This window comes from Podarcis tiliguerta (assembly GCF_965153285.1).
Source record: "Podarcis tiliguerta genome assembly, chromosome: 3".
In the NCBI taxonomy this organism is placed as follows: domain Eukaryota; kingdom Metazoa; phylum Chordata; class Lepidosauria; order Squamata; family Lacertidae; genus Podarcis; species Podarcis tiliguerta.
In genome coordinates this window covers 106,008,945-106,032,651 of record NC_139536.1, presented here as the reverse complement: position 1 = coordinate 106,032,651, position 23,707 = coordinate 106,008,945, and the positions used below count along the sequence as shown (strand labels likewise).

Below are 23,707 nucleotides of genomic sequence, written 5' to 3'. Positions count from 1 at the left end.
CCAGGGAGACAAAGTCCATCATGACTCCACGTCGTCTCTGGACGTCCATTGATCTCCCGTAGACATGCAATATCAGCAATTAGCAACAGGAGCTCCAGAAATAGCTTGCCATATTCCAGAGCCGTGCACGCTCTATCAGCAGATAATGCACACAGCGAAAGATGCACTCAGGAGAGCATTATTTACAAGTTTATTTCTGCGTTGATCAGAACAAAGAAAAACATGACTGCCTGCTTCAGTGTTCCGGCAGAGAGAGAACGAAAGCAAAGACACAGCAGAAACATCCTGTGAAACAGGAAATACGCAGACTCTGTGACTCACAAAGCCTGCTCCCTTTTAAGGTGGATCGGAAATATCCTAACAGGCTTTGTTGTGGGAATTCCTCAGAGAGTGGTCCCAGATGGCCAATGGGCATTCTTGGGTCTGCTCCCGGGGGAAATAAATTGAGGCCTGCCACAGTCTTCCTCCTCAGCTTTTCATCAGGCTGGAGTGGAATAAAGGGCTTCACCCAATGCCTAGGCCAAACCATTGCCATCTGTAATCCGTTCTGGCCCATTTGAACCCGAACTATATCTTGCTGTCTTGTCTGGCGATTCATCACCAAGGGAGCGATGGGTCATGGGGCCTTGGCATGCAACGGACAGCACCCCTGTAGCATTCTTGCACACGCCCCCACCTCTTCCACCTGTCCTCCAATTCCAGCAGGACCCGGCTAGAAGGGAGGGGTGTGCAGAAGCTTTATTTTCAGGACAAAACACAATAAAACGGTAAATGCTGCCACCACTCCCTTGTCTGGGGATAGCCCAGGAGAGTAACCCAAGGAAGAAGATTACTATTCAGTGTTACCGGCTGCCCCACCATGCATTGTTGTTGTTTAGTCATTTAGTCATGTCCGACTCTTCGTGACCCCATGGACCAGAGCACGCCAGGCACTCCTGTCTTCCACTGCCTCCCGCAGTTTGGTCAGACTCATGTTTGTAGCTTCGAGAACACTGTCCAACCATCTCGTCCTCTGCCGTCCCCCTCTCCTTGTACCCTCAATCTTTTCCTACTTCAGGGTCTTTTCCAGGGAGTCTTCTCTTCTCATGAGGTGGCCAAAGTATTGGAGCCTCAGCTTCACGATCTGTCCTTCCAGTGAGCACTCCGGGCTGATTTCCTTAAGAATGGATACGTTTGATCTTCTTGCAATCCATGGGACTCTCAAGAGTCTCCTCCAGCACCATAATTCAAAAGCATAAATTCTTCGGCAATCAGCCTTCTTTATGGTCCAGCTCTCACTTCCATACATCACTTCTGGGAAAACCATGGCTTTAACTATACGGACCTTTGTTGGCAAGGTGATGTCTCTGCTTTTTTAAGATGCTGTCCAGGTTTGTCATCGCCTTTCTCCCAAGGAGCAGGCGTCTTTTAATTTCGTGACTGCTGCCAGCATCTGCAGTGATCATGGAGCCCAAGAAAGTAAAATCTCTCACTGCCTCCATTTCTTCCCCTTCTATTTGCCAGGAGATGATGGGACCAGTGGCCATGATCTTCGTTTTTTTGATGTTGAGCTTCAGACCATATTTTGCGCTCTCCTCTTTCACCCTCATTAAAAGGTTCTTTAATTCCTCCTCACTTTCTGCCATCAAGGTTGTGTCATCTGCATATCTGAGGTTGTTGATACTTCTTCCGGAGATCTTAATTCCGGCTTGGGATTCATCCAGCCCAGCCTTTCGCATGATGAATTCTGCATATAAGTTAAATAAGCAGGGGGACAATATACAGCCTTGCCGTACTCCTTTCCCAATTTTGAACCTATCAGTTGTTCCATATCCAGTGCTTTACCACAATTGCAGGCAGAAATTCAACAGATCTGGTATGCGGCTAAGTGGTCAGGCTTTGGATTGAGACTTCCCCCACAGAAGGCACACAGAACAAAACAGGAAAAATCCTTTCCCAAGATTTATTTAAAAAACCACAAGATTAATCATACTTAAAAGTATGCACATCTCTTACAGGGTTCAAACATGAAAATAAAAACATTGTTTAACATCGCTAGCTAAACATACTCGCAAGCGAGAACAAAAGAAGACTTAGGATAGTTTGAAAGTTCTCAGCTGAATCCACTTTCCAAGATAACAGACAGGAATTCTACATCACAAAGAACGCACATATGAATGGCGATTGCCAGCATATTGGTAAGCCGGGCAGATGCTGAGCTTGCAGGCTCCGTTCCAAATGATTTTATCCTTGAGAACCCACGTGTAATCGGACCCAAGGACTAATCAGTTCTTCTGATTAGTTTAAAAATTAACAATGGTCACCTAGTAGGGTGATAACTCAGCTTGTGACAGCTGAAGCTTATTTGTTCTCAAGACCTTGGGATGAAAGGGTTCCTCCCAATTCCCAGACACACACCAGATTCTCCTTCCTTGTTGTAATAAGGTTTGATAGCCCCATTCACATAAAGACAGCATCTTAGATATCAGGTGTTAAAACCCACAAATAATGGGAATGTTTCCTTCCTGCAGATGCATGAGATAACTTATTCACAATTAGTCTACCGTTTAATGTAACAAATACACATTCCCCATAATTCTTCTGGTCTTTGGTTCCCCCACAATGCTTTTCCTCAGCTTGACCAAAGTTTGTCTAACTAAGATTTCCTAACATCACTACAACCCCAAAGAAGGGCATTTTTGGCAAAGACCAAAGGGATGCACAAGGGAACAGAAGGCATGGCATGCAGAGGTGGCAGTGCCATGGAAAAGCAGAAGCCGCCTCTGACTGAGGCTGCCACTCTCCCTGTGCCTACTTAGATGTAGCTCTTCTTTGTGGTCACTTCCCCAAATATCTCTTCGCCATATGGCGGCTGCTTTGCTAAATTTATTATAATAGATTTCATAGTTAAAACACTTCCAAAAACTAGCATACAAATAAATACACATTTGATGCTACATGGATAAATCTGCATTGCCTTAGATCAGGCATAGGCAAACTTGGCCCTCCAGATGTTTTGGGACTACAACTCCCATCATCCCTGACCACTGGTCCTGTTAGCTAGAGATGATGGGAGTTGTAGTCCCCAAACATCTGGAGGGCCCAGTTTGCCTATGCCTGCCTTAGATCCTAAGGTAACCTAAGGAAGTTATCAGTAAGATTGGGGGGTCCTTGAGGACTTGGGGTCCTGAGGCTTCCTAGGTCAAAACTAGCATTTTGAAATTGAGTCTAGAAAGTAATCGGTAGGTGTTCTAGAATTGGTTTTATATGTTCAGATCACCCTGCACTGGTCAGCAATATGCCCACTAAATTCTGCACCACTTGTAGTTTCCAAACCATTTTCAAAGGCAGCCCCACATACAATGTAGTTACACCTTGCCAACACTCCCGCTATCCCAGATCTCACCAAACCTCCACAGCTTGCCTAGGCTGCTCACCTGGCCCTGTTTTCATCCTCTGGTTCTCTGCTCTTCACATTTCTTGAGCCTGCATCTCTGTCCTCCAGATACCTCCTTCTCTCCTCACCTGAGTTACCTACCTGCCTAACAGCCCAGCAGCTCATCACACGACGGGTCACAATGCTACCTGTCTATGGCCAAGTGATGACACCCTTGTGATTTTGTATATTGCAGAGATATACTGCTTATACTTTCTCAACACCCAGCATAAAACCTAAACACACCTAAAAGGTGTGTGTAGGCACATTTATGGTTTTCGTTCTGATTGTATATACCGAAAGCTTGATTTATTTCTTTTTTAAAAGAGGCAAGCACTGCTGTCTCCATTAATGGGATTCCTTCTCCATCCCTGCACTGGAATTTCTCCAGACTTTACATTCAAGAAGTTCAGCTTCGGTGAATACAAATCTAGGGGACGGTCATGAATCCCTCCCTCAAAAAAACAAAAAACCACAAAAAAGTTATGTGACCCAAAATATTTTGAGAGAAATTTTGTTTCAGACATCACATGTTCAAATCATAGTGGAGCGTTTTGTTTTTTAAGAAATGATTGAATATATATCTACAACAAGATGTAGAATTTATTGTGCACTGAGGAAAGGGTGAGTGTTTTCCCCTCCGAGCCTGCAAGCATTGTTTAAAAACAAAAAACTTACCTCCAACGTAGGGGATCACCACACATAAACAGAACCATAACATCTCAGCCTTGATTTAAGAAGCATCTTCCCCCCTGTCAATTTTTAGACAGATTGGCCTCACTGTTTTAAATCTGTGTGTGCTAAAGAGTGTAGAAGCGCCTGTCAAAGTCTGCTGCGTATAAGTTGATGGGTCTGTCTCCTAGGCAACAGAGAACGTAGAGGCAGGAGCTAGTACAAAGCAGGGAGGGCCCTGCTTTTCCACTTTGAAGACACCTTAATAGTACAGTGCACTTTTAAATATAGCATCTGACATAAACCACATCCCTCATAAGTCATGCTTCGTGGTAACAAGGGCACTGACGGAAGCACATTTTGCAAGAGGCAGAGCCCACGGCAAAGGAAGCTGAAAATGTCTTCGCAGAACATTCACTAGATGTTTATCTGCAGAGCCAGCAAAGCCATGGGCCTAAAAAGGACAAAAGTGAGGTAGAAGGAGGGATTTGGCATCTGCAATGGCTAGTTGATGTGATCAGGATTTTCTAAGAGGGCAGTCCCATCTTATAAGCAATCCTTTGTTTTCATGTTGGATTGCTTTCTGGGGAGCCTTATGTGGACCTTGCAGCTTTCCATGGTGGGAACGAAGTCTCCATTCATATGATATATACTGGGATGAAGGTGCTGTGACGCAAAAGTTCCTGGTGTCATTATGTCACTCCTCCCATGTGGCAACTTGTCTTAGCAAACAAAAGTCCCATTCCTATGAACAAGACCTTATCCTAAGCCTAATTTATACTTGGTGGGGGTGTGATGTTGAATAGGGGCTATCTAAGTACAGAGACTTCCCAATTGGCACACATACTACCCAAAAATACACATGCCCCTTCTCTGCAGCAATTATGCTTTTTTTTTGGGAGGGGAGCTCCCAGTTTCACCAATGGGAGCTTGTTTGTGGTCTGTCAGAGTAATTGCTGTGCAGGGGATTAAGTCAATGAAGGGAAGGTAGAGACTCCATTCAAAGGCATCAAAGGCTGCATTGAGACCAAGAGCCAGAGATTCTCAACCTCGATTGCATTAGGTCAGTATAATACAAACTAGGTAGTGGGTACTTTGAAGAGACATCTATAAACATTTCCCTGAGCATGTAATGCAATAGCAAGGTGCTAAGTATTGGGAGAGAGGCAGGAGACTGGAAGTATTTGCAGAAAACTAGAGGATATTGGGGGAATCCTGTGGCTCTCCATAATTTCTGACCATTATCCATGCTGTCTGAGGCTGATGGGATATGAAGTCCAACAACATCCAGAGGAACACAGGTTTTCCCATTCCTGTCTTGTGCTTTTTAGCTAACAGGTGTATCCTACTCTCTGGAGTCCCTGGTACTGCTGCAGCTATCATTTCCATGTTATCAAATATTCCCCAGTAGGCTTTGGTGGGCACCAGATTTAGTGACACTGATTGAGGGTCCAGTGGCAATCTGGGCCCCTGCTGCTACTACCCTACCCATAGGGACATGGTTGGTGCTGTGGTCTAAACCACTGAGCTTCTTGGGGGTGCCAATCAGAAGGTCAGTGGTTCAAATCCCCGTGACAGAGTCAGCTCCCATTGCTCTGTCCCCGCTCCTGCCAACCTAGAAGTTCAAAAGCACACTAGTGCAAGTACATCAATAGGTACTGCTGTGGTGGGAAGGTAAACAGTGTTTCCATGCGCTCTGGTTTCCATCATGGTGTTCTGTTGCACCAGAAGCGATTTAGTCATGCTGGCCACATGACCCGGAAAGTTGTCTGTGGACAAACGCTGGCTCCCTTGGCCTGAAAGCGAGATGAGCACGTAACCCCATAGTCGCCTTTGACTGGACTTAACCGTCCAGGGGTCCCTTTACCTTAACTTTTACCCCGCATTCCAAATTATAATTTTGTGCCCCTGTTAACTTAGCAGCTGCCAGTCACTGGCCCCTGTCTGCTTGCACTGAGTCTTGAATCTCAAAATAATTTGGTGTAGGGACCTGTATTTTGCAAAATAATAATGAGAAAGAGACAATCTGTGCCCTCTGGGAACTATGCGAATTAAGATACAATTTTGAAAACCTCTCAGCCCTGTTTTTTAGTTTACCACAAGGGAAGCAAGGGGAATGAAATTTCTCATAATCCACTGTGGTCCCCAGACTTCCTTAATTAACATCACACAATTTAATCTACGAACCTTTTATAATAACATGTAAATATAAATAAAATACAAATAAATGAAAAGGTGTAGTTTGATCCACTTTATAAAGTTGTTCCCTTTTTGCTAACATTTATTTGTTTGCAGCTGGTCTCTCGTGTTAATGAGGCTTAGCTATGAGCTCAGCCAAAGATTTTATTGTAATGTGAAAACCTCCTGACTGTTTATGCAGCAATTCTCTTCCAGCAACTAGTTGGAAGTTGAAGGAAGCACTTTATGTCTGTTAATTAAATGGATCAAGAAGATAAATCCACAATACAAAACAAAGCAGCAGTGATAGCAGCCGCCAAACAGCAAGGGATTGTGAAGGTAGCAGTACAGGAGTGGGCAAGTGTAGCTTTGTTTGACTTGGTGTTGAGATTTGTTCATTTTTATTGCAGGCTGTATGCTTTGAAAAGGCATGGATTATGGTTGGATTTTGCAAGTCTGATGCTGAGTAGCATGAGTGTTTGCTGAGAGGTTTCGCCCATATCTATCAGATGTAGAATTCACTCTCTCTGGAAAATAGACTTGGATTAGCCAGGGCAAAATGCTGCTGCAACTGTTGCTACAGCATTTTTTGCATCCAGGTGTATGGAATTCAAATATGTTCCACAAGGATGCTTTATTGATTTGATTGTAGCTGTCATTGTAACTCTCCTGGGAAGAAATCACCAACCCTTCCCATCTCACCAAACTCCTTGAAATGAGAATATGATGCTTTGGTCTGCGATGGAGGGAACATTTTAGTTTTGATTTTTAATTTTAGTCATAGCTGTTTTAAAACTTTAGCTTTTGTTTCGGATTTAGTTTTCATCAACCATATTCATTACAGAAGTGCCTTGTTGCATGAAGGAGGTGAACACAGCAGAGAGAAAGAGAGAGACAGAGACCATCAAAGGCAGTCAGCAGTGTTTAAGAGTTAGAAGTCCTTAAAAATTGGTGGACTTTGAGGGCTACTGAAAGAGTGTGGACCTTGCATTTGAGAATGTGGGAGAGTAAGGAAGAAAGCCAAGCAAATCCTGTCTGACAAATCCTGGGTGCAAAGGGTACCTTTCTCATGAAAGTAGTTGGTAACATGTGGGCAGGTTTCTCCCTCCTCCAGGCAGGCAGCATCCTCATGAGGTCACAGTGGCCAGCCTCTCTCCTTCAGGGAGGCATCATCATCATGAGGTCACAGTGGCCAGGCTCTCTCTCCTTTGGGCAGGCAGTATCCACATGGGATCACAAGGTTCAGCCTTTCTTTGATTGAAATAGACAGCATACTTAGTGTCTCTGTCTTTCAGACAGAAGGAAGAGCATTTGGGCGCGGCGTATATTTTATTCAGGTGAGCAGCGACAATGTGTGGTTACAGTGGCTACTAGCATCTGACTAAGTGAAATGGACAGCAGTGCAGTTTGCAGGCAGGTACTCTGGGTATTATATATCTTTTTCTGATATGGAATTCCGCGATCTGGCCTGATAACAGAAGAGGCAGAGAATGTCAGCATCCCGTCTATAACAGGGCAACATGGCTCGGAAAGCGTAGTTTTAGACATGAACTGACAGGCTGAAGGAAGCCCGTTAGATACTTAATTTGTAGTAGGAGTAGGAGTAGTATTTTTCCTGCCAAGGAGAGGAAAAGGTTCTTGTGGGATTTTCTGTCTTGCGTGCCCAAATAACTTGATTGGCCTCGGGTACAATGCATCTTTTGCAGTGTGTGTTGCTCCATCTCAGGCAACAAAATAGGAGGGGTGCCCTTCTTCAAGATTCTTTTTTCATTCTCCCTCCCCTCTAGATTAAATTGCTACATCATTTTGCATCCCAGGGCAACATCAGGCAGCTGTAGGCAATCTTAAAACCAATTTTCACATGCTTCTGGTTAGCGTTGATGGCATAACTCTAAGAGGAAACTGCCCCTTAAGTAAGTAGCTGCTAGCAGGCAGTCGGTATAGGGATAGCAGTGGTGTCTCTTTTTCTGGTGGAGAAATGGCTTCTTGCCATTTAACTTCTCTGGAAGTTCATCACACAAATATCTTGGCTATTAGCCTGTAGTTTCCTTAACAGCTGAATTTCCATTTAGGAAGTCTTCAACAGTCCTCCAACAGTTTTAATAATGGAATTAACTAAAAGTAAACATGTATCCCTGCTTTAGATTTTTCACTGGAAGCAGGAAACTATATATAGCTACCCACCTAATCAGTGGATAATCAAACTCAGATATTCAATGCAGATAAAGTAAGCTAATATCACTAGGGGGAATCCATTCTGCTCATTCACAAATATCCAGGAATTGATATAACCCATAGTTTGTAAATCCCCTTAATAGCCTGCCAGAGGGACAATTGTAAGTGGAAAAGAAGGGAGAAAATAAAAGGCAAAACCAAAACAGATGGAGTGTTTCAGAATGAAACTCCTTGTAAAGTCAGGCATTATCCAAGATTGACAAGGGACAGTTGTCTTTTAAAATAGATTGTTCAAAATCTTAAGGCTTTACCTCTGCAATTATCCAGTACTGCAGTCTGTCTATTAAGATAATTTTTAACTAAATGTTGATGGGAACATGGTAGCATAATATTATGGAGATTGCCATACACTTGCTAAATATCACCTGTACTTCCTTTTCTTTTTAAAGAACTATGGCCACATATTATTAAACGGGTTGGCTTACTCTTAAAATAAGCTCACCTGTCACCCTATATTTCCTTAATTAAAAAACTGTCTCTCAGTTGAGCCGTTGAGAGTAGTCACTCAGCAGCTACGTTGTGCAACACAGCATGCCAGTCATTCTTCAGTGTCCTTTTTGTTTTAGAAGTGGGCGAAAAATAAATCACTTGATGGAAAGCAAAAATAGCAGCATGTTCTTAAATTTTAAAATGTTTTGCTAGCGTTTATGTTTACAAGTCTGTTTTAGTTGTACTTGGACATCGGTCCCATCTACCCTATACATTTAAATCACTATCGTTCCATTTTAAACAGTCATGGAAGCCCCACAGGTATCCTGAGAACTGTGGTCCCCATACAGAGCTACAGTGTCTCCAAAAAGCATATACCCTATGTTACCAAACTGCAAAAATTGGAGCTTAAAATATCAGAGGTTGCTTGATTCATATCCTACTCTGCTCAGTAAGTTTTCTACTCTGAATTCAAAGGGGAAACTCTGTGATTATATTTTCGATTATGGTACTCTATTGGACAGACAGGACATTAAATTAATATTTTTTAAAATGATATAGACTTTATAAATTGGAACATCAAACTGCTGATTACCTTGTAAAGCCCACATTTCCAAAGCTTAGGTGAGCATTTACAGCCTTCCACTTCCAAACTGCCGACAGCTATGCTCGGGGGCAGATATTCTCACACCCCCTTGGCACTACATTTGTGGGGCACCAGAAATTGAGGATCTACCTCATTGCTTGTTCTTTTGTTCACTCTGCCCTGAACCAAGAATGAAATTTCTGGGATCTGTTCTGCCCCACCTACACTCTGATACCATTTCAGAAAAGATTTTCTACCTCTTGTCGGACACCAACTGTAGGGTAACCTTCAAGGTCTCTTTTTGTCCTAGCACAGTCATCCCCAAACTCAGCCCTCCAGCTGTTTTGGGACTACAACTCCCATCATCCCTAGCTAACAGGACCAGTGGTCAGGGATGATGGGAATTGTAGTCCCAAAACAGCTGGAGGGCCGAGTTTGGGGATGCCTGTCCTAGCAGCAATGAAAATCCAGGCAAGAGTTATTATAGAGATTGCTGTTGACTGCTTTGGGGATGCTCTTATTTCACCACAATAGTTCAGCAATTCCAAGAGTTCCCTAAGAAGAGTTAAAACCACTCTGAAAACTGTGGCTCTGCCAGGGGAATAAGGTCTCCTATCAGCTCTTAGCACCATTATCAAACTACAGTTCTCAGGATTCCTTGGGGGAAGCCATGACTGATGGAATTGGCATGATCTTGCTTTAAATAGTGTGTATTATACACATTTATAATTTTAATTCTGATGTTTCCTTAATTTATTCAATTAAAAGCATTTTTAACATACCCGTATTTTTCGCTCTATAAGACGCACCAGGCCACAAGATGCACCTAGTTTTTGGAGGAGGAAAACAAGGGAAAAAATATTCTGAATCTCAGAAGCCAGATCAGCAAGAGGGATCGCTGCGCAGCGAAAGCAGCGATCCCTCTTGCTGTTCTGGCTTCTGGGATAGCTGCGCAGCCTGCATTCGCTCCATAAGACGCACACACATTTCCCCTTACTTTTTAGGAGGGAAAAAGTGAGTCTTATAGAGCAAAAAATACGGTATTTTTTTCTCCTCCTCCCATTACACTCCTTGTAAACCTCCCATTCCCAAAAACGTTCCACCAGATGTTTGCCTAGTAATGTAAGCAGCAGCCCCTTCCCAAAAAATCTGAAGATATTTCTCCCCCCTCCCCAAGAAATCAACAGTAAAAGAGCCACCATTTTCTCAGGGGGGTCATATTTTTGCAGAACCTTGGACAGAGAATTTCAGCCCAGTCCTAGCTGAGAAATCCTTTGCCCCTTCAAAGGGGAAAATATTCTCTAATCCACCGGTCTACTTCCCTGTGAAGGGTTGCAGTAGATGGGAAGGAATCCAGCATGCTTTATCGAGAAGCAACTGAGAGCAATGCCCTCAGATTTGCTCATGACTAAGCATCCAGGCGGGTGGCACGGATGGCACTGTGGGTTAAACCACAGAGCCTAGGACTTGCTGATCAGAAGGTCGGCGGTTCGAATCCCCACGACGGGGTGAGCTCCCATTGCTCAGTCCCTGCTCCTGCCAACCTAGCAGTTCAAAAGCACGTCAAAGTGCAAGTAGATAAATAGGTACCGCTTCGGCGGGAAGGTAAACGGTGTTTCCGTGCACTGCTCTGGTTCGCCAGAAGCGGCTTATACCAGCTCCCTTGGCCAATAAAGCGAGATGAGTGCCACAAACCCAGAGTCGGCCACGACTGGACGTAATGGTCAGGGGTCCCTTTACCTTTACCTTTAAGCATCCAGGCTGCCACTTCCCAGCAGGTCTTCTGCAGTCATTGTTTCATTCTTGACTGCTGTGTGTCACACACCTGAAAAGGACAGCAAAAGAAATTCTAGGAGGAAGCAAGCAGGGAGCTTCCAAAACTTCATTACTGCAAACATTTCACAGGGGGTCTTCTGAAATCCCTCATGGGCTCACATTTCTAAACAAGAGCTGCATATTAGGACATGAAGAAAATGTCTCCGTGTAGAGAGTCCCTTGAAGAGCTGAGACTCTTTCTGGCTGCCAGGAGATCTACATTCAGCCTGACATTATCATTTGCAATAAAAACAATGACTTTTTCAGATTCAACAAAAGCAGACAGAACGGAATGATCTTGAAACTTTCTCTCCCCTCCCCTCTGAGTAATCAGTTTATGTTCTTATTTTCTCTGTTGACTAAATGACTGGAAAGAGTCCAACTGAAGTTGGCAGAAGACATTCTATTAATAACACAGGCATATGGAGGATATTAGAATTTCAGTGCATCATTACCTGTCAGTGCTACTCATGAAAGCGCATGGGAACTGAATAGCACATTGGCAAGACTTGGTCGTATGTTTCTGGGAATGTTTCTTTTTCCTTTGTAGAAGAGCTTGAAAAGTTACTCCAAAATTTTCCTAGCAGGTTGACTGCCCTCTGTTTGGCAGCTAAAATATAATACTTAAGTGAGAACTGACCAGGAACTTCTGAAGTTATCAAACGTCACATGTCAGTTGGTAATATGACTTCAGACAACTCTCTGGGGTTTTTTTTTGGGGGGGGGAGGGGGGGTGTCCTGGATCATTGAGTGCTTACATGAAATCATGTGTAATTGGAACACCCATTGAAAAAGCCTGCAAACACCCCACCACGCCCCCTCCGCATTCCACTCCTTTTGGTGACTTTTAGTGACATTTCCAAGTCACTTCTGGGTTCGGCATGATATCTGGTTGTGTATATATTGGACGTGCCTAAAATGACAGCTGCTTGTACAAGGGTATGTATACATTGGTGCGGACTTTGTATCCAATGCACTCCCATTGCTAGTTTTGGAAGCTGCACACAAATGATGCTCGCCCCAATCCACACTGATTGTGTAGCTTCTTGAGAAATACTGCTGTGTGATGTCTTTTTGCTCAAGCCAGCTTCAGTCCGGCTCACAAATTCAGTCTCGATTCACTTTGTACTTGAGACAGGTGTCTGCATTTGAGACAGACATTGTGCATCCGTCAGCTTCACAAATAGGTGTTTGGGAGCAGGGTATTACGAGAAAGGGAAACAAAGCACACCGTGCACTTGGGGAGAAGACAACCTCTCACCCCTCTCTGATGTGTACAAAGCCATGCATATGCATCCTGACCTGCAGTGGAGAAAAATGACCTTGCTGTGCTTTCAATTGCTAATATGTACACTCAGGAACAAGTTGCCCTGGTATACTTTTTCTGTAAGACTTACTTCAATGTATTGGGACAATGCAGAGGATTGTTTGGATGGTTTATCGCTGTTCTGTTATTTATATGATCATTACCAGTCCTTTTCTCTCACACACATGTGTGGGAAGCATCTCCATTTATCTTTCAACCTTTCTGAGTGGTAGTTATTAAAGAAGCCTGATGAAAACATCAGGTATTCCTTTTCTGCAATCAGACGCTCACCGTTGTGACATTTCCAGCACTGATAAATCAGTTGCTTAATTGCAATTGAGGGAAATGCAGCACAGCCACAGTAGTAGCCTTGGATAAAAATGAAACGTTATTCTCTGCTAATCCTAAAAAGCACATTAGTGAAAGTATGTGACACAGCAGTGGTTTGGCCCACTTCTCCTCTTTAGCACTGGGAGAATTAGGGTGTGTTTACACATGGCACTGTGGTCTAAACCACAGAGCCTCTTGGGTTTGCCGATCAGAAGGTTGGTGGTTTGAATCCCCATGACGGGGTGAGCTCCTGTTGCTCTGTTCCAGCTCCTGCCAACCTAGCAGTTCAAAAGCACACCACTGCAAGTAGATAAATAGGTACCACTGTGGCGGGAAGGTAAACAGCATTTCTGTGCACTCGTTTCCATCACAGTGTTCCGTTGCACCAGAAGCAGTTCAGTCATGCTGGCCACATGACCCGGAAAGCTGTCTGTGGACAAATGCTGGCTCCCTTGGCCTGAAAGCGAGATGAGTGCCTCAACCCCATAGTCGCCTTTGACTGGACTTAACCATCCAGGGGTCCTTTACCTTTACCTTACACATGAGACCCTACCTCCATTCCAGGTCTGAGCTACTATTTTGCACCTGGTTGTGCTTGGTGGACCTCAGCGTTTTAAGTAAGATGCAAAGTCAAACTCAAAGGGTTGCAGTCTGCTAATTTTTGTTTTTGGATCACTTGAAGAATGAAAAAAACTCGATAGAAACAAGGGTAAATAATTTGTTGAACATGTCTTGTTCTTCTGGGATGAGTTGAATCCAAACGAAGGTGTACTGCAAGCTGAGTTATTGAAGCTAAAGTATGTGCCTTCTTGAATTTCTTTTCTCCCAGGGCAGATATCGGTGGATGGATTTATGAGATATTTGAGTGGAGAGGAGAACGGAGTCGTTCCACCTGAAAAACTGGATTTGAATGAAGATATGAGCCAGCCTCTGTCTCACTATTTTATCAATTCGTCGCACAACACCTACCTCACAGGTGAAGTATGGCGGGGAAAGCAGTTTGACAAATTAGATAATCTTGTAGATTTATTGTTAATAAAGTAGAAATGCATTTATACCTGCAGATGATTGGGAGTTCATGGACTGTCTAAACGCTTCAAGATAGGGAGATGCTGACCCCTGAAAGGTGGTTACCTGGTGATCTCTATGTTTCCATCAGTTTCCTCCTCCTCTTTTTAAAATTATTTTAAAATAATTTTATTGAAAAGTTTTCAGATATACATTTCCACATTAAAGTCTTACAATATACCAATACATTCAGTGACTTCCCTCCTTACCCTTCCAAGCTCCTTTGATTTAACCCCAATTCCTGCATATTCTTATTTATCCAATTGATCCAAATTCTCTCCTTTATAATATCCCCTTAAATATGTTATACTGTTGATTTTACATTAATGCTGCCAGTGTTTTCATCTGTGTACGATTATTTTCTAAATGCTCAAAAAAATTCCACTCCTCTCTCAGTACTGGTTCCTCCTGCTTTCTTATTCTACTTGTTAGGCCTGTTACCCCTGCGTCTTCCATCATCTTCAGTTGATAATCCTCCTTGTTAGGGACCTAACCAGGAGCAAGCTCACCTGTTCAGAATGGGCCCTATTCATTCAAACTACTTAGCATGTGCTTAATTTACCTTGGGCGTGAATTAATTCGTTGGACAGAGATTGGAGCAATTCCGGCAGCCAGTTCTGCCAGTCCTCCTTCCCAAGGCTACCGGGCTGTAGTGTCGGGGAGGTCTCCAACTTAAGACCTGGCTGCTCTCATTGCACACACATTGCAAGATTGATATTGTTGCACACCACCCCAAACTCTGAGCAGTGTGAGATTCCAGGGGTTCCCGGCGCTCACCCAGGGTTCATTTTTTCCTTTTGGAAATTAGGCACAGAAGAGACTGTGGTGTCCTTATGAGATATGGTTTACTTACACATATATGCAACCTGAGCCTATGATGGAGGGGCTCACAGCATCAACACCCCGAGAGCAACTTGTTTCTCCCACAGCCACAGCTTTGGATTCCAACAGAGATGCACAATCTCTCTGCCTCTCTGGCTTTTTCGGTTTGCTGCCTTGCTTCTCAGTTGCATAAACTCTAAACTCTGGCTTAGTATAAGCCCTTTGATCTTTTGTCCTCTTAATGGCCCATTACCCAGGAGGCTAGCCTGCCTGGCTTAATTAGCTATTAACGCTTCTTGAATCCAGGGATTAGAAGTGTCTAGCACCCACAAATTCATAACAGTGTTATCACTATTCAGAACGCACCACCAGCCTGAGCAAGTGAAAGGGGGAAAAGACTGATTTTCCACTAAGCCCAGCAATGGTGGCTGAGAAAGATCAGCATGGATGTGTAGAGAGAAAAATCTCACTCCACACTTGGGAAAGCTTGTCCTGTGTATCATGGCTGTAGCATTACTTTTAGCAGTGAGAAGGAAAAGCAGTACGGGGGAGTAAGAGTTGACTTTACTGTGCCCCTACCCACGGGTGGCGCTGTCATCCAAACCACTGAGCTCTTGGGCTTGCCGATCAGAAGGTCAGTGGTTCGAATCCCCACAATGGGGTGAGCTCCCGTTGCTCTGCCCCAGCTCCTGCCAACCTAGCAGTTCGGAAGCACGCCAGTGCAAGTAGATAAATAGGTACCACTGCGGCTGGAAGGTAAACAGTGTTTCCTTGTGCTCTGGCTTCCGTCACAGTGTCCTGTTGCACCAGAAGCGGTTTAGTCATGCAGCCACATGACCCAGAAAGCTGCCTGTGGATAAATGCCGGCTCCCTCAGCCTGAAAGGGAGATGAGCACCGCAAACCCATAGTCACCTTTGACTGGACTTAACCATCCAGGGGCCCTTTACCTTACCTGTCCCTACCATTTGCATCATTCTGACTGGAACATGACCATGAGATTATTGGACCTGTTCACAAAGTATTGCAATATTGTAGATGTCTTTTGCCCAATTAAAGCTGAAGCTACTGGCCCCACCTTGTATTTAAGAAGTGGCTGCTTGAATGTGTTGGAAATGCTTTGCTCACTGATCTTTCTCCCATATGTATCATTTCAAACTTTGTATGGGAAATGTCATGTTTAAATGCTCCCACACACAACTAACCCCCTCTTTGCACTAAGCCCCACTTTCTCTGAATTGTGATATTTATGTCACCAAAAAAGCAATGACTTTCAACATGTAGAGGAATGTGTGGGCCTTGGTCATTTTGACCATTTGCATCTGATGTGAAACTATGTAAGCCAGTAGCAGATTCAAGCAGGCAGTATAGGGCTATAATTACAAAGATAACATTATTGCATTTTTTTTAAAGCAAATGGTTGCTTTTGAAAATAACTATTGCTGTTAAATTCATATGCTATAGTTTGATTTGCTGTTGTAGTCAAGATAATACCAATAATTAGGGATCAAGCTTGTTATTTTCTCTGCAACATCAAACATTGAAGGTTATAAAGACATTTTTCAAATTGGCCATGTACATATAAATGACAGATATTTTTCCTGATGCAAACTTACGCTGTCATGTATCCAGATGTTGACATTAATACAAGTTGAATAACCACAGGAAGAGTAAAAAAGAAAGAAAAGTATTGCCTATTATTTGTTTCATGAAAACACTACTTTGAGTTCAGAACTGTGATATGGATTGCGTCAGTGTGCACCAGTTGTTTTTGTATCAAAACTGAACAAGGTGCACAACTTCTTTTCGCCATTTAACTTATTTTCTAACTGGATACCTAATGGTTAATTTTTGTGCAAAGCAGAGATACTATAACACATCCAGATTGGATGCATTGCTAAGCCATGGCTTAACATGAAGTAGCAATAGTGTGACTTCCCTGTTCTGCTGCCAGTGTGCTACACAGGGCTAAACCTTGGTTTGGCTTAGCATTTTGTCTGAATCTTGGCTCCTGGTTTGTCTTGCTCCAGACAAACCACAAGTTGTAAACCAAGAATAAAACCGCTAAATACTTCTTTTATTTGTTTCAGCAAGCCTGCCCTGACATTTGATTGTATTATGTTTAGTTAAGTTTTTAAAGTTTTTATTGTTGGCTTTTGATAAATATTTTATGGAAACAGGTTGTTGTTTTTTTAAAAAAAAACCTGAATGGCCTATACATTTTGTTAAATTAATTAAATGAGTATATGGAGGGCCACACATTGTCTAGCCCTAACATAAAGAGGGACAAACAGTCCATTTTATTTGGCAAGGTGCACAAAGTAAAGACCGTCCCTCACCGAGGCTGAAGTTTACAGCAAGTTCAAGTTTTCCATTTTACACATTTATTGGAACCAATTAAAATGGTCTCTGTAGTATGTAAGTATACCAAAATTCCTTAACAGGATTGTTCTAGATTGATACCATTGTTCTGTGTATTAAGTATAGAAATTACCTACAACAACAGATAATCTGTAAGTGCCCTGCTATTTTTGTAATTTAATTTGAAATGTGTCCAAGACCAGGTAAGAATTTTTCCGTTACCTACAGTCTTTGCTTATCTCACCCCTGTCCCCTAACTGAAATCTCTTTATCTTCTGCTGTTGAAACCTGTAATAGTTCTGCTGAAGAAGCCACCATAACTGCACACATTATTTTAAATGTGACTGCTTTATATAAAAGCATTATGATGTTGACAGTTTAATTTTTAATGCTAACTCTTGTGTTATCTTGTCAGCACAATCTTGTCAGGACAATCTGTTGCACTGGTCCACACCCAGTTGTTAGGCTGTTTTGTGCCCACAAGGAAATATTACCATATATTTATGAGCGTGATAGTAAAAGCTGACATTTTGCAAATGATAGTCTTTAGTGGTTCTGTAAATACCATCTCTCATCCCCAGGAGGCCCATCAAATATTCCTGTGATGGGACTTTGCCAAATGCAAAATTCATACGCCTTTCAATACGCTTGGACATGGACACATAAAATTTCCAAGACCCCAATTAATGTTTGGATAACCTGGGCCAGCTCACACATGCATCTTGCTAAATATCTATGTAATGGAGTTGATGTGCATGGGCCCCTCTCAGTTGAGCAAGATAACCTATGGCATGAGTGTTTCCTCAGTAGAAATCCAGTTTGATCAACTTCCACCTACATCACCAGTGTCCTCAATATTGGACCAGTATTGATCTGACCGCAGGGCATTTGTTTTTATTTATTAAACAAGTTTTAGATCACTTTGCTGCATATAGCCATTGAAGTGTTGTAAATGGTAAAAACACAAAAAAGCATGCACTCTGAGAGCAATAGAATCAAACAACAATGTTATTGTTTAGTCGTTTAGTTGTGTTTACTCTTTGTGACCCCATGGACCAGAGCACGCCAGGCATTTCTGTCTTCCACTGCCTCCCGCAGTTTGGTCAGAATCATGTTTGTAGCTTCGAGAACACTGTCCAACCATCTCGTCCTCTGTCGTCCCCTTCTCCTTGTGCCCTCCATCTTTCCCAACATCAGGGTCTTTTCCAGGGAGTCTTCTCTTCTCATGAGGTGGCCAAAGTATTGGAGCCTCAGCTTCACGATCTGTCCTTCCAGTGAGCACTCAGGGCTGATTTCTTTAAGAATGGATAGGTTTGATCTTCTTGCAGTCCATGGGACTCTCAAGAGTCTCCTCCAGCACCATAATTCAAAAGCATCAATTCTTCGGCGTACAATAAAATAGTACAATAAAACAATAAAACAGTACAAATTCTAAAAACAATGGGAGGAATTCAGTATCTCACTAAGGTGATTGTTCCATCAAGGCAAACGTTTTGGATTGTGTGTCAAGGCCCCACACCCCTTCCTTTGATGAATAAAGAAAAAAAGGCAGGAGGGTGGGAGATCCGCGGAAGCCATCTTCAAAGGTAGTGCCTAGCACTGTTGACCAGCTCTTATCATCAGAAAAGTGACAGGGGTATACCCCAGGGAAAACCTTCCTAAACAAAAATATCTTCAGTAGGTGTCTAAACATCATGATGTTAAGCACCTGTCTGATTTCAGATAATTGATTCCAGATGGATGCAATAATGGAAAACCATTTGGTATAGTTTTTGTAAAATATGCAGGGATTTAAGATATGTAAAATGGGACACGGGTGGCACTGTGGACTAAACCACTGAGCCACTTGGGATTGCCGATCAGAAGGTTGGCGGTTCAAATCCCCACAACGGGGTGAGCTCTTGTTGCTCGGTCCCTGCTCTTGCCAACGTAGCAGTTCAAAAGCACGTCAAAGTGCAAGTAGATAAATAGGTACCGCTCTGGTGGGAAGGTAAATGGCGTTTCCATGCACTGCTCTGGTTTTGTCAGAAGCAGCTTAGTTATGCTGGCCACATGACCCGGAAGCTTTCTGATGACAAACATTGGCTCCCTTGGCCAGTAAAGGGAGATGAATGCTGCAACCCCAGAGTTGTCCGCAACTGGACCTAATGGCCAGGGGTCCCTTTACCTTTTTAAGATATGTAGAATGAACCATGGAAAGAGAAGAAGGGAGTCTTTGATATCTTAAGGGTGTAAAATGTGTATTTGAAATTGTAAAACAGAAAAATTAATAAAAAATGTATTTAAAAAGTTAATTGATTCCAGAGAGCTCAAGCTGCAACGCTAAAAGCCCAGTTTCTAGGACAGGCTGAAAGCATCCCTGGGCCATAATAGACTCTCAGCGGTGCCCCAATTTGAGGAGTGCAGTTGTCAGACAAGGAGATAATAGGCAAGGCATTCTCTTAGATAGTCTGGACCCAAGTCAGTTAAGGACTTTAAATGTGACAACCGGAACTGTACACGGTTAGCATATTGGAAGCTATTACAGCTCCCTCGGCAAAATTGACAAGAGTACCCCGTCAACAATCTAGCCGCTGCATTCTGCACCAGCTATAGCTTCCTGGTTAAACCCAAGGGACGCCCCACATTGAGTGTGTTTCCAGTAATCCAGTCTCTAATGAACACACCCTTAATGCGAACACAACCCTTTTGTGAAAGGACGTGTGGCTGGAGATAAAAGCCCACAAAAAAATTCAGAGTGGCTGAAGTTAAGACAGAGATAATTGCAGTTGGCTTTTTTTAAAAAAGATGCTGCACACTCTGCCTGCAATGCAGCCAAGTGCTTAGGAACACAAGACACTTCAATAATTAGATAGCACCAGCTGTCTTAAGTAAAAAGTGTCCATGTGTGGAGAGAGGCACTGTTTAGCCAAACTGTTGCTGCTGAGTTGAGTGGGATTCAAGGTTATAGATCAAGCTAAAGGTGTCTGCTTAAACATCTCCTGGGATCACTAAAAGCATGCACAACCAAAATTTTAGTACCCTGCTACAAGAGCCAGCTGTTAAGTACAAAGATACGCGGGCGTGCCAGCATGCCATCCACAATTTTTTTCTCAATCTTCGGAGTGCATGGTCAAATCTTGTGGCTTTTTATTTCCATTCATTTTTGAAACATGCAGTACCTGCCTTGCAGACATATTTATTTAGGAGTATGTCATGCTAGCTTCCAATTAAGTATGCTTGGGATTGGAGCTTCTAGCTCAGAAACTAGAAAGCAAATAAAATTGCTGCAAATAAGATTATATATATATATATATATATATATATATATATATATATGTAACCGGATTTCTGGCTTAAATCATGATACTTAAGGACTAAGTAGCTATCAGGGTCAGGATATTTAAAGTATCATCAAAACCAACTTTCTGTGACTCCAATAATTGCTGTATGAATTCAAAGAGAATCTTGAATATTAGCATCATGGGTCATGGTTGTCTGTTGATGTTAGTCCTCCATATTTGGGTCAAAGCTTTCCCCAATTCTCCATTGGCTTAAGCCAGGATTTCAAAGAACGCCACCTTGATCTGCAACTGCTGGTTCCTTGTCATGTGGCAGATGAATGTATATTTATAGAACTTGGCTCCGGAACAGCTGCTCTTAAACATGGTTTAAGATTTGTGGCTCAGTGAAATTGCACATAAATGATTAGCCAGAAGAATATTGTGTTGAGTTAAGAGAGGAAGAGGGAGTGCATTGACTCTGTGGTGAGAAATGCATGCCCCACCTTTTTAGCGGGTTGTGTGTGTGCGTACACAGGCGCCACATGAAACGGAAGCATCTGGCTTGGAATGGATTTAATCATTGCGTTTTATGGATGCATTACCATAGCTGACAGCATTTATTGGAAAGCTGCAGCAACTACAATTGTATTGTCAGATTCATTTGACAAGTGCTCAGTTTGTTTGAATGTGTGCATATGCTGCTGAATTGTTGTCTTAACTGGTTAGATAGCCAAGAGAATGTTGAATGAAACTGGATGATGTCTTGAGGGATGGAAACTTTGCTAACATTGGTTTGTTCTATTGCTGTTGTTATATATTTATTCTTAAAAGGCACTTTGCTTAATGTTTCAAAAATCTCTTAAGCAGTGTGCAGTCCAAAAAAATACAAGCAATATAATTTTTATGCATTAAAACCAAAACACAGCGGGAAACCAGTAAAGCAGCGATATAAAAGCTCATTGAAAGTGAATAAAACAGAAATGTAGACACATAAAACCGGTTCCAATCTTATGGGTCAGGGAAGGCCTGGGAGGAAAGGGAAGTGTTTACAAGATTTCAGAAACAATAGGTGTTTGCTACTTCACATATAACAGAGGGATGGGCATTCCACAGTACAGCAGAAAATGTCTGTTTTGTACTCACCACCTTATGATTCTGTAGAGTACCTGCTGCCTTGTGGGTCATCTTCAGGAGACGAAAAGGCTAAGGAGTAAAGCTTTCAATTTATGGTTAGTTGCCCTAAAGAATCTTTTTTTAAAAAAATAATGTTTATTACTTTTCCAACAATTTAAACACTACAAAAAAAAACAAAATACAATACAATACAAAAACACTACATATCACTAACACATTAAACTAACAAAACCAAACAAGAACAATTTAAAACACCTCAAACAATTTCAATATCTTATCTTTCATTCACTTATTTCACCGACCTCCTCTCACCTCCCTTTTTGTATTCCACTTCTATCAATTGTTTCAGCAATTCCTTTCCATCTTCCTCTGTTTTCTATCCTATAATTATCTTAACACATTCTAACCTTATTTTTTTCTTTAATATTCTATCAATCTTTTTATACTTAAATCCTTATAACATTTCTACTAAAGCCATATAACTTCATTCCAACATTCTTCTAACATTCATTAATTTTACAGTATTTCTGTAAATAGTCTTTAAACTTTTTCCAGTCTTCTTCCACCGACTCTTCTCCCTGGTCTCGGATTCTGCCAGTCATTTCCGCCAGTTCCATATAGTCCATCAACTTCATCTGCCAGTTGCCCTAAAGAATCTTAATCAGTGATTCCCAAGCTGGGGCTGGGGCCCCAGAGGGAATGCAGAAATATTCAAAGAGGTCTGCGAAGAAGTTACCCTCAACCCATCTGCCCACTCATGTAAAGGAAGGAGAGAGAGGCTGCTTCAAAGGGCGGTTTTACCAAGTGCTTTAAAACAATCTCCATGCTCCCAATTTATTTACCGCATTGTAAATAAATGATGACAATAGTATCGTGCACAGTTGGATTTTTAATATACTATTAATTGTGTGCATAACTTCATACATAATAAATGTACTTTGTTAATTTAAATTTAAGAACCCAGCCACTGGGGAAATAAGGAAGCCCTTAAATCAGAGTATGTTTTCTTCTCTTGGTAGATCTGTTACACCATTAATTATCAGAATCTAACAAAGCAGTCTTCTCTTTACATACCAGGGAGGAGATACAGTGGAAATTCGGGTTACGTACCGTCCTCCTTACGAACGCTTTGGGTTATGAGCTCCGCTAACCCGGAAGTAGGTGTTCCGGGTAGCAAACATTGCCCCGGGATTTGAGCGGAAGTCATGCGCTGGTGGCAGGAGGCCCCATTGGCGAAAGCGTGCCTCAGGTTAAGAACGGTTTCGGGTTAAGAACGGACCTCCGGAACGAATTAAGTTCATAAACAGAGGTACCACTGTACATTGCTGCCACACTGGTGGAACAACCAGCACATCCAGCACACGCTCAACCTGGGAGGGGAAAGTGCGCAACGTTTTATGATGCTAACAGCGTCCCTGGAAACCGAGGGACCTGATGAAGGCCTACCTACCGCTTGTTCTCAGGCACCCCTGCTGACATTGGTTTCAATTCGCTTCTGCTTCTTTCAACCATTGTTTCTGAGCGGGAAGAGAAGGAAGGAGAACCCACTCAATGTGGCCCATGTGTGGTTGCAGGCAGACTGCACCAAGTACCCATGGGCCTCATGAGACAAGGGTTCAAGACCCACTAAATAGGGGAAGCAGGAGAAGGAAGCTTGAGTTCAACATGGGGTTATTGGGGGGGGCGATACCAACATTCATCTTTTGCATGCTTAGCAAAACAAACAAGCAGGGACAAAAGAGTGGGAAATCTCAGTAGTGGAAGCTGATCCATTAGGGCAAATGGGGCAGTGCCTCACCAACCTCAGTCTGTCACCAACAAGCCCCCACCTTACACCCCCCGTTTAGTCTCAGTGTTGCCATTGCAAAACTCAGCAGGGAGGAGGATGGGACCAGAACTGGAAGTACAGTGGTACCTCTGGATACAAACAGGATCCCCGTTCGCATCCTGAAGCAAACGCAACTCGCGTCTGCGCATGACATCATTTTGACCGTCTGCGCATGCACGAGCGGCGAAACCTGGAAGTAACGCGTTCCGTTACTTCAGGGTCGCCATGGAACGCAACTCAAAAGCGCTCAACCTGAAGCATATTTAA

The 23,707-nt window shown here is 42.8% G+C and overlaps 1 protein-coding gene across 3 annotated transcripts in view; it reads left to right on the top strand.

Moving 5' to 3' along the window:
- Nucleotides 1-23,707, top strand: part of PLCB1 (phospholipase C beta 1) — a 455,632-nt gene that overhangs the window by 301,707 nt on the left and 130,218 nt on the right. For all 3 annotated transcript variants that reach the window (XM_083431904.1, XM_083431905.1, XM_083431906.1), the window contains one exon: nt 13,796-13,942. In XM_083431904.1, coding sequence (XP_083288030.1) covers nt 13,796-13,942 — 147 coding nt within the window. The remainder of the gene's footprint in view (nt 1-13,795; nt 13,943-23,707) is intronic.